Genomic DNA, 12682 nt, shown 5'->3' with positions numbered 1-12682 from the left:
TGTGTGGTTTACAGAAATGAATCAATAATCGTGATTGCAGTGATGATATGACATAGCAAATGATATAGGCCTATCATGTAACACGACAGGACATAGGCTATTACCCTACTTAGTACTATCTGGCCTCATATTGTAAACACTATAGCACACCTTTGCAATACTGCACATCAAATCAACAACATGAGGACCAAGACTTATTGAAATTAATAGCTTAATGCATATTCATTGGGATTTTGAGACCAGCTTATTATGCTTGAATGGTTAGTTATAAAACATGGTTGGTAACACCTTTTCAGCCAACCACTTTCACTTGTCATCAATAACCCCCCATTTAAAAGTTGTGAGACATTGTATTTTGTGCATGATAATACGTTATTATCTGAGCTGAGATATACAATCAGACATCATCTTTATTTATGTCCATTCTCTGGTGATAATGGAGGACTTTTGCTGAATGTAATTTCCACAAAAAGTACCATGTCTATCTCTGTGTTCAAGAGGCAACAGGTGCAATCTACCAAATTAATTTAGCAATTTCAATAACAATGAATATAATATGTGAGCTATTGTCGAGATTAAATATGATCATAGACTTACTGTCATTATCAAAATCTGTTTTAAACATGCAATAGATTTATATGGGGGGGTCAGTGTCTGACCAATAAAAATATAAGACTATTGTTTTTTATCTATACTGTTTGGGAGGTCATTGAGGGATTGTCGTGTTCAAATAAGCAAATGAACACATATAGCATTGATTCAGGAATTGAGGAAGCTTAGAGGTTAGATTGACATACACAAGTCAATGAACTGAACACATAGTAGTCTATAGACTCCAATTAGAACATGAACAGAACATGCTGGGTCATGATTTCCTCGGGCCAATCTCAAAAGTCTCCGCACTCCTCATTGAATGGTGACTATTTCCCAAATCATCTTTCTTCTGTCTTGTCTTTCTCCTTCACTTTGCTATGATTAACTGCATGCCCCTGTGGCACCTTCCCCCAATTAAAAGCTCCTTTCAGCAGCCTCTTGTCTTGTGTGGAGAGAAGACCATTTCTGTGAGAAATATCTGTGTGCGCCTGCCAGAAAATACTGTCTGCTCGTTGGAAGCACACCCACACCTTCTCCACCCGCACCAGTTTTATAATATTGTAATATAATATAAGTCTATAGTGTGTGTGTGTGTGTGTGTGTGTGTGTGTGTATGCCTGCGTGCGTGTGTGAGTGAGACAGTGTGTGAGAGAGTGTGTGAGAGAGAGGGGGGCATTTGGCTTACAGTCAGTTGCCTATTTATTGCTATTAGATTGAAATGGCTTCTATTAGGGTTATAAAGTGATGATTATTTGACGTAAGCCTTTATTGTTAGTAGTTTGGACTTGAATCGTGAGGAGCTTGTGACCCTTTGCAATCAATACCAATAGGCGATCTGTTTCGTGCTGTAGTAAATGATGTGAATGTCTGTAGCCTTTAAGCCACAGTTGGCTATTTTCTAATCTATTACACTTGCATCCTCGCTTCAAGAGCGTTGTTTAGTATACTATTACATGTTCGTACATCAACTTTGCTAGAACGGGTCCTCAACCTGAGGGAAATCAGTGGTTGTGCACTGACCCCTCGTGGATACAACCGGTAGGCTACTGTCACAGAAACGAAGAAAACATGAATGAAAGCAGTGCGCAGTTTAGGCCTACTTGATGAAGAAATCAGAGACGCGCGTTGTCATGGCATTCGGCATTTATGACGTAATGATAAAGTAGATCGAAATGTTCTATATCAATTTAGCGCCATTCGCCACACCATCGTTGTCGCTTTCTCCCAAATTCCCATTTCTGATCGGGTTCTATCGTCTGAGTCGTCTGTGGTCCAAAATTATTATTTTATGTGCGAGTGTTATATAAGATCAGTTCTTGTAAGTATTGACTGTATGAATTTAAGTTACTTTATTTGAGGTGTTTTATCTAATGAAGAAGCTCTCAAATATGTTTATTATGACCGCTATAGTTAAGCAGTCTGCCTGCATTTTGATTTATTCTCATAAATCAATGATATATCACCTTGATTAATGCTGTAGGCTACTGAATTACTTCTCATGACTTGGTTTGTTTCAAAAGTTGGCCTACATCAGATCTACCATCAAGGGAAGGTATGGAGACTCCGGAAAGTGACCAGTTCAATCCTACTCAGGAAATGCAGTGTCCATCAACTGTGGTGTGTATTCCACATGCATGGGATTGCGTACTGTAGGGCAGGCAATGTCCTTGCTATGCTTCCCTCATTCATACTGTAGGAAACCACATGGAGTGATGCTCATGCCATTGCCCATGTTAAATCAGTGATCATCCTACATAAAGACAAAATAAAGTTATGTAAGAAAGAATAGACCAACATAATTCATTTCAGGAAATGAAGAGTTTTTTCGATAGTCAAATCTATGACTTGAATTTGGTTGACAATAAACGTATAATGTTAATGTTGTAAACCACAAGGTTCCATGGTTGGGATGTGTATAGGCTGTGGGGTCCACCCTGGTCATTACCTAGCCACACCCATAACCATTTCCTTGTTTAGAAACCGACTTGATTTTGCAATTTCGTTTGTGACTCATAGCCTGATCCTACAGCCTACATGTGAGTGCATTTTGGTTAGATTCTCTATAGCAACTGATTCATCTGTGAATGCACATGATGACTTACATGACATTTGTGCCCTCTTGTTGTTTTTTTGTGCTGATTGACCATTAAAATGTTGTCTGTGCACTGGATGAAGGGCAGGCGAAGTGTGGAGATGAAAAGTGTCGCGAAGGAGTTCTTCTGTCTCACTGATGAGACAGACCAAGGGAGGGCGAGTGTGTCAACACGTGGAGCCAGTATGAGGAGCAGCCACACTCCTGGACACTGCAAAGGGAGTGAATCTGTGCTGCGCAGGTGAGTACTTCCCGTTTATTGGCATGCTAGTTAAGTGTAGATAGCAGCGTCCCGGAGTAGTAGGCGTGTCGAAAGAAATGGGAAAAAAATGCCTATTTTGTTTAGTCGCTTTCTGGAAGTGCATGGAGGATGCTAAAGCATTTTTAATCACATACAACTCAAACTTTTATGAAAGCAAACATGGCAAATTGTTACCGTTGTACTAAGTGCCATGAAGAGTATTGTTCAGTCTTAATGCTTTTCACATGCACACCTCTAACTTGCATTAAAGCAATCGTGACGAAACATGAACACCTGCCTTCAGGTTAACCTAATTGTAATCTCCTGATTTTGTAACGTGCGCGTAGTATCAGACGGGTGTCAGTGTAGGCAATTTTCCCGGGAAGCTCAGTTCGTCAATTGGTCATCAACTCATGTCTGCCCTTGTGTTTAGAAATGGGCCATCGACAAGTTTAATAGTGGCATTGCGTATACTAGCCTATACAATTGCAATGAAATGGGATACATGTCAAATGTTCACAACATGAAGGCATGTTAAGATACGTGCATTTACATGCAATGCTTTTCCACTGCCTGAGTTATTTCACGACACCACCATTCTGAGTTTCCCAAACGTCCTCAAATTAATTTCGATGCGCAGTCATACACGGTCATGTTTCCACAAATCTCTGCACTCGCTGACAGAAAGTCAGACCAATACATGTGCTCTTTCGATACGCCTACTTTCTTTCGACACACCTAGTCTCTGGCCGCCATATCGGGCTGCAGCTATCCCCTTCTCGTGTTAGTACTTATAGTGATTGGGCAGCATAGGCCATGTACTGGTGCATTCAAGACAACTGGGAACTCGGGAGAAACGATGTCATATCATGACGTTGGAAGTTGGAGAATTCCGAGTTCCCAGTTGTTGTGAACGCGGCATTACGAATCAAGACTCTTCTTTCAGGACTGTGACCTTGGATTATAATGATGGTGATGACTATGATGATACAGAAGGAATCGCTGAACATACAACAAAACCAGAAGTCACAGAAGGTACTAATTATTTCACTCAATAATACAACTAGCATAACAGATAATAGGCAGTGGAAATAATGTATCAGTTATTGACACTTCTCTCAATTACAGTCTGTTTGCTTCTGTGTTTAGAATGGATGTCAGTCATGGGGGCAAAACTCCCAGAGTTACCAGTTCATAAAAAGGAGACCTCACGAACGGTAAACAAGAACAAGGACCTCCCATGACGCAGACACGGAAATATAGAATGAATTGAACAATTCAAACATATACATAAATAGAATTGATTTGAATTTCAGAAATGTGAGTCTCCAAAAGAATATATTCAGCTCCAAAGGGATAAAGGTACAGTGTATACATACTGTAGACATAATCATGATGTTCTGTTAAATCAACAACTACCTATAATCTCTCATGCCAACTAAGAACTACCTAAGCAGACTGACGCTTGTTTTGTTGTCAGTCAAAGAAAGAACTAGCTTATGTCCTCAGAATGTTAGTCTGCAGTACTTGGCCTATAACTTTTACAATTAAAACTGCTCTCATACAGTATACTGTGAATGTTGGCATTTGAAAAAGCATGACATTTTATTTTATAAGGGATGAGTGTACCAGAAACACAGACAAGGATGAAAGATCAGGCCAAGATAGTGGTGAGTCACAACGTACCAGAGGAGGCTGGTGGTAGGAGCTATAGGAGGACTGGCTTATTGTAATGACTGGAATGGAGTGAATGGAACAGAGTCAAACATGTGACTTACATATGTTTAATGTGTTTGATACGTTCCGTTTTTTCTCCATTGCAGCCATTTCAATGAGCAGTCCTCGTGTAGCTCCTCCCTCCAGCCTCTTCTGCAACGTACTGTCTGACTCAAGGACAAGTGCCCATAATTCCCACCCGTACGTCATTATACACTCTTTTCCCTTGTATTTTCTCTGAAATTTCAGCATGAACGTTGTATGTTATAATACGTTAAAAAAAAACTTGCTCGTTACCTAAGGTTATGCCATACTTTCTGTTTCATGTTCTTGCTTGATGTAGATAGGCTCTAGACAAGTACTGCAGTTGAGATTTCTCAAAACCTACTGAAAGCCCTTGCTGCTGGGGCCGCTGTGGTTCACTGTGTTTACGCTATCTGCTTTCAGTTACCACTAAAGCCTTTCAGTGAGGGATATGAGGCTGCATTCCTCAGGGACAGAAGTGAGATCATTCAGTCATTATTATTATTATAATAAGTCATTTAAACATTACTGTTACAAATGGAGGTATGCGTTATCATAAATCACATTGATGACATAACTTAGTTTCAAGAGATCTGAGTCTCAAACATTGATAATGATAAATGACACTAAGGGAGGTTGAAGATGGATGGTCCCCCGGCTGGTGTCGTTTAATCAGTATATTTACAAATAATCATAGATCATTTTTATGAAATATCTGCCTCCCATTGAGTCATCCCATGATGTCTGTGTTTTGGTACTATCATGATGATGGAGTGTCTTAATGGAGGTTTCCTCTGTGAAGCCACCTGGTTTGTGTCATGGGCCTCTGTCACTTCCTGTGTTTTGCAGTGCGAAGGCTCTGCAGAAGATCAGGACCTCCTTTCTCGCTGTTCTCCCCTACGGAAAGCCTGGGGGACATACTGTACAGGAAAACCAAGCATGTGTTTGACTACACAGTCACGGACATGAAAGACAAAAAGCCTGGTGAGTCAGCCTGATAGTGGGACTTGGAAATAAAATGTATTGAACGCTACAACAAAGAGACAGATAGGATAGCATCTATTGGAAAGGCCTGGGGCCCTATTAATTCATAATCGGTCACAGGCGTTCAGGATTAATTCCAGAAAATATATTTGTATATAAGTATAGCAGTATGATCTTTTTTATTTCACATGCTTTGTACTAGAGATTAAATTAATCAAATGATGCCACATTTCAGATGTTTCAAGGTGTGGTTCCAATCTAAACCAATGTGTTAGACCAGCCCTTCCAGTACAGAAAGGCTTCAATGTATCCACATCTAGGTACAGCCAGGTGAGTAATATACTGTAACTGAGATGATGTTCACACACACACACACACACACACAATGGTACAGTGGTAACCTGTATTTACCTTATTTTTCAGAGAAAGGAACAATCAATTGATCAGATGACGGTGATCAGAAAAGATCATGGTAAGATCCTATACTAATTCCCTCCGTTTTAATGTCCAAAGAAACACACTGGACATACCCTATTGTAAACTGTAACTTTTGTGTTCTTGTTCCCACTTTAGTCGGTAGGCCTTTACTAATGCTGAAAGGCAATGCAAGTCTAACCAACAGTGATGGAAGCAGCAACACGGATTCATTTGCTTATTCACCCAGACTCACAAAGGTATCAGAACCCTTTATTGATATTATGTTGGTATTGATATAGTAAGAATGTCATTAACGTTTTATAGTCCTAAATAAACTAAGCAACATTTATATAGCCGTTGGCTTTTTTTTACTGACATCATTGATAATGAGCCAGTAGTGGTACATGTACTAGCTTCAATTAAACACAGGAGGCCAGTGTTGCTCTACATTTGACTCAAATCATCCAACACGCTCATTTTATTCATATGCCATAACAAAAAATATATTGACATCTTTAATCTAGGGTAAACCATCAACCTCCTCTCAGCCAGGACCTGACACCAGGATCCCACCAGTAGTAACCAGGAAGCATTCTGACATCATCAGAGAGGCAATCACTTTATAAACTTTTGTTCCCTCCCAAAATAAGCTTTTGTCCGTGTTAAAAGAGCAGATCATGCTAATTTTGCCGTTTAAAAAAAAATGTTGAACCATACTCCATGACCAATATGCTGTAACTTATAGGAAAGAAAGAGGCACTACTACAAAGACCTGTGTCAGCAGGTGGAGGAGAAGAGACAACAAAAAGCGAAGGAGAGGAGAAGGATTACCACCGCCGAACAAACTGTGAGTCATCGCAAGCATAATTATTCTATGTTACCCATACCTTCTATATAGAGATCGGACAGGAACTTGTCACCTTTTTCAGTCACATGATCCTCATTATACCCTACCTCAAAGTAGTCCAATGGATCCTAAACCATTATCTTCATGATTGTTTGAAATAATTATACACAACAATGGTCACTGATAGTGATTGACTCAATTGGAAGGACTGACATTGACAGATTGCACTTCAATCGCCTTGTCATTGGCAGCACAATGAGACAATGCAGTTCTTCACCTGGGGGATGCCAGGGAGCGGAGCCCCAAACTACCACCTGGACTCTGTGAGAAGGAACAAGTTCAGTTCCACAGAAATGATACCCCAGGAACAGGTAACATATCAACATTACGTTTATGTTTAGTAGAGGAGACCAGGGAACAAAGTAAAAGTTTTATGCTTTTGCTCAGTATGAAAATAATATGGGTTAGGATCAGGGTTAGGATTAGAATTTTAGGTAAGGATTTAATTGTAACAAATGTTACAATTAACCCCCATTACAACTCTAATCCGAGTCTTAATAGTTATTGTCATCAACTATAAATAAACAATTATTTATGGATTTAAGCAACATTTCCAAGGCAGGTACTGTAGCTACAATAACCAAACATTTGCACATTGAATAACAGCTGTCTAAGTTATTTCTAATTTGAGTTATTTAGTTACTTTGTGCCCGTCTTACTTTGTTCCCCGGTCTAACCCACTACCATTCACTACATAGAATCAGGTAAACCTTTGTTAACAGGGCCCATATTCACAAGATGTCTGAGTTGGAGCACTGATCTAGAATCAGTTTGAATTTTTTTTTTTTCCTTAGGTGAGAATAAGTTGAGCCTTTTTACATAATTAATAAGATTATATGGACAAGGGGGGATCTCATCCCAGACCAGCACTCTTACTTCAAGACCATTTGTGGGTCTGAGATTATATCCACTATACAGTGCATTTGGAAAGTATTCAGACTGCTTGACTTTTTCAACATTTTTCTAGCCTTATTCTGAAATGAATTTTAAAAAGAATTCCCCTCATCAATACGGTTTGACACAAAACCCATAATGACAAAGCAAAAACCGGTTTTGTGATTTTACATTTTTTTTGTGCAAATGTATTACAAATACAAAACTGAAAACCTTCCGAATGCACTGTACAACTGTGCCTTTCAAAGAATCCGTCAATTTAAGCAGCATCCGCCTGTCGGCCTTCCGCATCTGTGGTGGAAGGTTGCCGAGCTACAGCGGTGTTTGTCAGACCATGAGACATCCCGAAAATCTTCTCGTCTTCTCATGAAACGGTTTGGCCTACGGTTTGACCTTTCTATTCTATGGAAAAGGGAGACTCTCACGAACACGATGGTCACTCATCTGAAGTTGGTAACGCTGATGTGCCAACTTCTGTCTGTCGTGTCCGAACCATTTGAGCTACAAACTCATTTTAAATCACCACCTCAAAAAAATTCCACAATCCCCCCCCCCCCCTCCTCCTTAAACATTTAAGAGGTTTAAAGAAGCCAGTGAAACGTGATTATAGATGATATAGCACTAGGAGTTACCCAGACTTAAAGCAAGTCTTGTTTGAGGTCATTTGAAAAAGAACAGGAGAACCGCAATACTCTAGGAGCTCAGATGCAATCATTTAATAACCAATGTATCGACAGACAAGCTGTCGTCATCAGGGTATAATGACAAGCACTGCGGGTCACTAGTTTATATAGTTTCAAGGGACACACAGGTGTCTGTAATCATGGCTGGGTGTGGCTTGATTTTATTGGTTAATTTACAGATATAAATAGAACATTTTAAAAGCATGAACGGATAACATACGATCATAGATACAGTTTGGCTACATAAGCCTACAAACATTTACAATGAATAGCAAAATCACAAGAATGGCTTCAGATCAAAGTTTACGTTGAGACCGACAGGAGCAAGGGTCTTTAAATTAAAGATCCAGGCAGCCTCTCGTTTTAACAATACATTTTCAAGGTCACCCCCTCTCCTAGGGAAGGGGACTTGTTCGATGCCGATATAACAAACGGACAAAATAGAGGTTTGCTGCCAAAAAGTGGGCCGCAACTGGGTATGTAGAGTTTTTGCACCTAGTGGTGCTTTTGAGATTCTTACTTATCATTTGCGCTTCGTTTTACCCACATCATTTTTTACCACAAGGACAAGTTACAAGATAAAGAAATGCCTTAGTGGAGTTCAGTACGTGATAACGCCTTTGATTGGGATCTGTTTCCCTGTTTGAGGGTGTTTAAAGGATCTGCATTTGTAAGAGCCATTACACTTGTAGTTTCCATCGGGCAGAGGCGCAAATAGACGCTGTACGGGGGTATTTTTGGGTGTTAAATCAGTGTTTACCAATTGATCTCTGAGAATACAACCAAGGGAGGGTCCGAAAAACACATTACAGATACTGTCATCAGATCTTAGAATGTGCCAATGTTTGTGAACGATTCCCTTAATTTGTTCAGAGCACTTTGAATAGCACGTTGTTTGAGGTCATAACATAGTCTGGATGCTGATTCATGGTGCCCCATTACACCCTGTTTTGGTGGATAGCTGGACCTCTGAATGCTGTCTTTGTTCTCTCCTCAGCTCCGTTGTAAAGGCTTCAGCGGGATCCCTTTTCATCTGCATGTCAAATGATGGCCATTTTATGGTCGTCCCCCCCAGCCCAGACGATTGATGCTCAGCTCAGACAACTGATAAACCCATTAAACTAACGCAGTAGTAGACCAAACTCTGCGCTCTGCTGACTTTTGTCCCATAGGTGATAGATAAGTCATCAATTAGCTGGATTTCAGCACTCCTTGGCACTTATATCCATTGATTAATTTACTGTTTCAAACTCCCATATGTGCATAACCACACTCAAAACAATTCTGGATCCGCACATTCTGATGGTGTTCAAATCAGTTGTGATGGTAGGGATGCACATAAACAGTTATATATACACACACACACACACACACATAAATGCTACAGTGGTAATTGACAGATCAATAGCATGGTGAGATAATGAATAGAAACAGTGGCTCACTAAATATAAGATTGTACACAAAAAAAGCTGGTCGTGAAAGCGAAAAGATACTGACTGTCTGCCTACAGTCAAAAAATTCTTCTTCTTTTTTTGTCATCATATTTTTAACCGTTTTATATGAGTAATTTTGTATATATATTGAAGCCAGAGTTGTAGTGAAATAAAACCCTCCTGTCAGATAAAGAGAGTGGGTGGAAAGAATTGAGAAAGTCTTAATGTCAATGCTTTGTAGGTGAAGTGATGTGGAAATCTATCCTCTGATATTGACCTGATATTTGGGTTGAATGATTCACAAAGAAACAATGGGTAGTGTAACTATAGTGTTTACAAAAAGCTTTTCAACATGAGGAGCGATGCACAAACAAGCACTGATACAGTAAGATTCTCTTCAGGTGGCCACTAACATTTGTATATACAATGTTTTTGATTTATTTTTTATTTCACCTTTATTTAACCAGGTAAACTAGTTGAGAACAAGTTCTCAATTACAACTGCAACCTGGCCAAGATAAAGCAAAGCAGTGCGACACAAACAACACAGAGTTACACAAGCGTACATGTCAATAACAAATTGAAAAAAAGAATGTCTATATACAGTGTGTGCAAATGGCATGAGGAGGTAGGCAATAAATAGGCCATAGTAGTGAAATAATTACATTTTAGCAGATTAACACTGGAGTGATAAATGAGCAGATGATGATGTGCAAGTAGAGATACTGGTGTGCAAAAGAGCAGAAAAGTAAATAAAAACAATATGGGGATGAGGTACGTAGTAGAAGTCGACCGATTATGATTTTTCAACGCCGATAGCGATTATTGGAGGACCAAAAAAGCCAATACCGGGCCTCCCGGGTGATGCAGTGGTTAAGGGCGCTGTACTGCAGTGCCAGCTGTGCCACCAGAGACTCTTGGTTCGTGCCCAGGCTCTGTCGTAACCGGCCGCGACCGGGAGGTCGTGGGGCGACGCGCAATTGGCCTAGCGTTGTCCGGGTTAGGGAGGGCTTGGCCTGTAGGGATATTCTTGTCTCATCATGCACCAGCGACTCCTGTGGCGGGCCAGGCGCAGTGCGCGCTAACCAAGGTTGCCAGGTGCATGGTGTTTCCTCCGACACATTGGTGCGGCTGGTTTCCGGGTTGGATGCGCACTGTGTTAAGAAGCAGTGCGGCTTGGTTGGGTTGTGTATTGGAGGACGCATGACTTTCAACCTTCGTCTCTCCCGAGCCCGTACGGGAGTTGTAGCGATGAGACAAAATAGTAGCTACTAAAACAATTGGATACCACTAAATTGGGGAGAAAAAGGGGTCAAATTAAAATAAAAAACTTTTTTTTTAAAGCCAAGCGGCCAGTTTTAATTTGATTTATTCATTTGTAATAATGACAATTACAACAATACTGAATGAACACTTATTTTTACTTAATATAATACTTCAATAAAATCCATTTAGCCGCTCAAATTAGACGCTCAAACTGTTTGGGCATAGACCTGGAAAGTATGCCAGAACTTTGCAAGCTGTCTCTGCAGTATATTGCAACTCCTCACCCTTTGGCAGTTCTATCTTGACAGAAAATGTTGTAGTTTGGTATGATATAAAATCTCAGAATTTTTGGTGGCCTTCCTGAACCAGGATTCAGACACGGCATGGACATCAGGGTTGGCGGAGTGTGCTAAAGCAGCGAGTAAAACAAACTTAGGGAGGAGGCTTCTGATGTTAACATGCATGAAACCAAGGCTTTTTCGATTACAGAAGTCAACAAATGAGAGTGCCTGGGGACACGCAGGGCCTGGGTTAACCTCCACATCACCCAGGGAACAGAGGAGGAGTAGGATGAGGGTACGGCTAAAGGCTATCAAAACTGGTTGTCTAGTGCATTGGGGACAGAGAGTAAAAGGAGCAAATTTCTGGGCGTGGTGGAATAGATTCAGGGCAGAATGTGCAGACAGGGGTATGGTGGGGTGCGGGTACAGTGGAGGTAAGCCCAGGCGCTGAGTGATGATAAGAGAGGTTGCATCTCTGGATGTGCTGGTTATACTGGGTGAGGTCACCGCATGTGTGGGGAGTGGGACAAAGTTGTTGAGTGGGACTAGGGGCTCCACTGTAAACTAAAACAATGATAACTATCTTAAACAACAGTATACATGGGATATTGACATTTGAGAGAGACATAAAGCTAGGCATAAAGCCATCACAGGTGTTGATTGGGAGAGCTAGCTAAGACAACGGGTAAGACAACAACAGCTAATCAACTAAGACAACAACAGGTAAAATGGCGATGAATGAGCTACACACAGGGCCTGAGTTCGGGGCTGGGGCCAACAGATTAAAAAATAAATAAACAGAATGGAGTACTGTGATAAACGAACAGTCCAGCAGGCATCAGCTATGTAGCCAAGTGATCATATGGTACAGTGAACAGCAATAGATGGAGCAGGGAAGCCGCGGCGTAGTCATTACTACGCTAGCACACGGGAGACACAGCATTTAAAGTTAGCAGGCGGGGTTAAGTAGAAGCAACTACAATGTTGACATAATATGCGACTATAGGTATTTTATATGTATAAAATATAGCCGATTGACCATTATCTAATACATATTAAATGTATGTTCTAATGCCTTATTGTCATCTGCAAACTTCCTGTAAGGGTAATTAATTAAGGTAACTGTTGGTGCTGTCAGGTTGGCTTGCACA

The 12682-nt window shown here is 40.6% G+C and overlaps 1 protein-coding gene across 2 annotated transcripts; it reads left to right on the top strand.

Annotated features, from left to right (window-relative positions):
- Positions 1-2536: 2536 nt before the first annotated feature.
- On the top strand, positions 2537-10165 carry LOC115131100 (uncharacterized). Of its 2 annotated transcripts, XM_065019125.1 has the most exons (15): positions 2537-2630; positions 2770-2927; positions 3874-3962; positions 4077-4144; positions 4244-4289; positions 4545-4597; positions 5091-5145; positions 5517-5651; positions 5887-5981; positions 6075-6123; positions 6225-6325; positions 6593-6679; positions 6814-6915; positions 7167-7286; positions 9550-10165. In XM_065019125.1, exons 2-15 carry the CDS (start codon positions 2788-2790, stop codon positions 9598-9600), a joined length of 1191 nt encoding a protein of 396 aa, XP_064875197.1. In that variant the 5' UTR covers positions 2537-2630; positions 2770-2787; the 3' UTR covers positions 9601-10165. The 2 variants fall into 2 exon arrangements, with proteins under 2 accessions (XP_064875197.1, XP_029518566.2); XM_029662706.2 differs by lacking the exons at positions 4545-4597; positions 5091-5145.
- The last annotated feature ends 2517 nt before the right edge of the window (positions 10166-12682 follow it).

This window comes from Oncorhynchus nerka, linkage group LG6 (genome assembly GCF_034236695.1).
Source record: "Oncorhynchus nerka isolate Pitt River linkage group LG6, Oner_Uvic_2.0, whole genome shotgun sequence".
Lineage (NCBI taxonomy): Eukaryota > Metazoa > Chordata > Actinopteri > Salmoniformes > Salmonidae > Oncorhynchus > Oncorhynchus nerka.
Note: the sequence above shows the minus strand (reverse complement) of the source record. Positions and strands in the feature narration are given on the sequence as shown.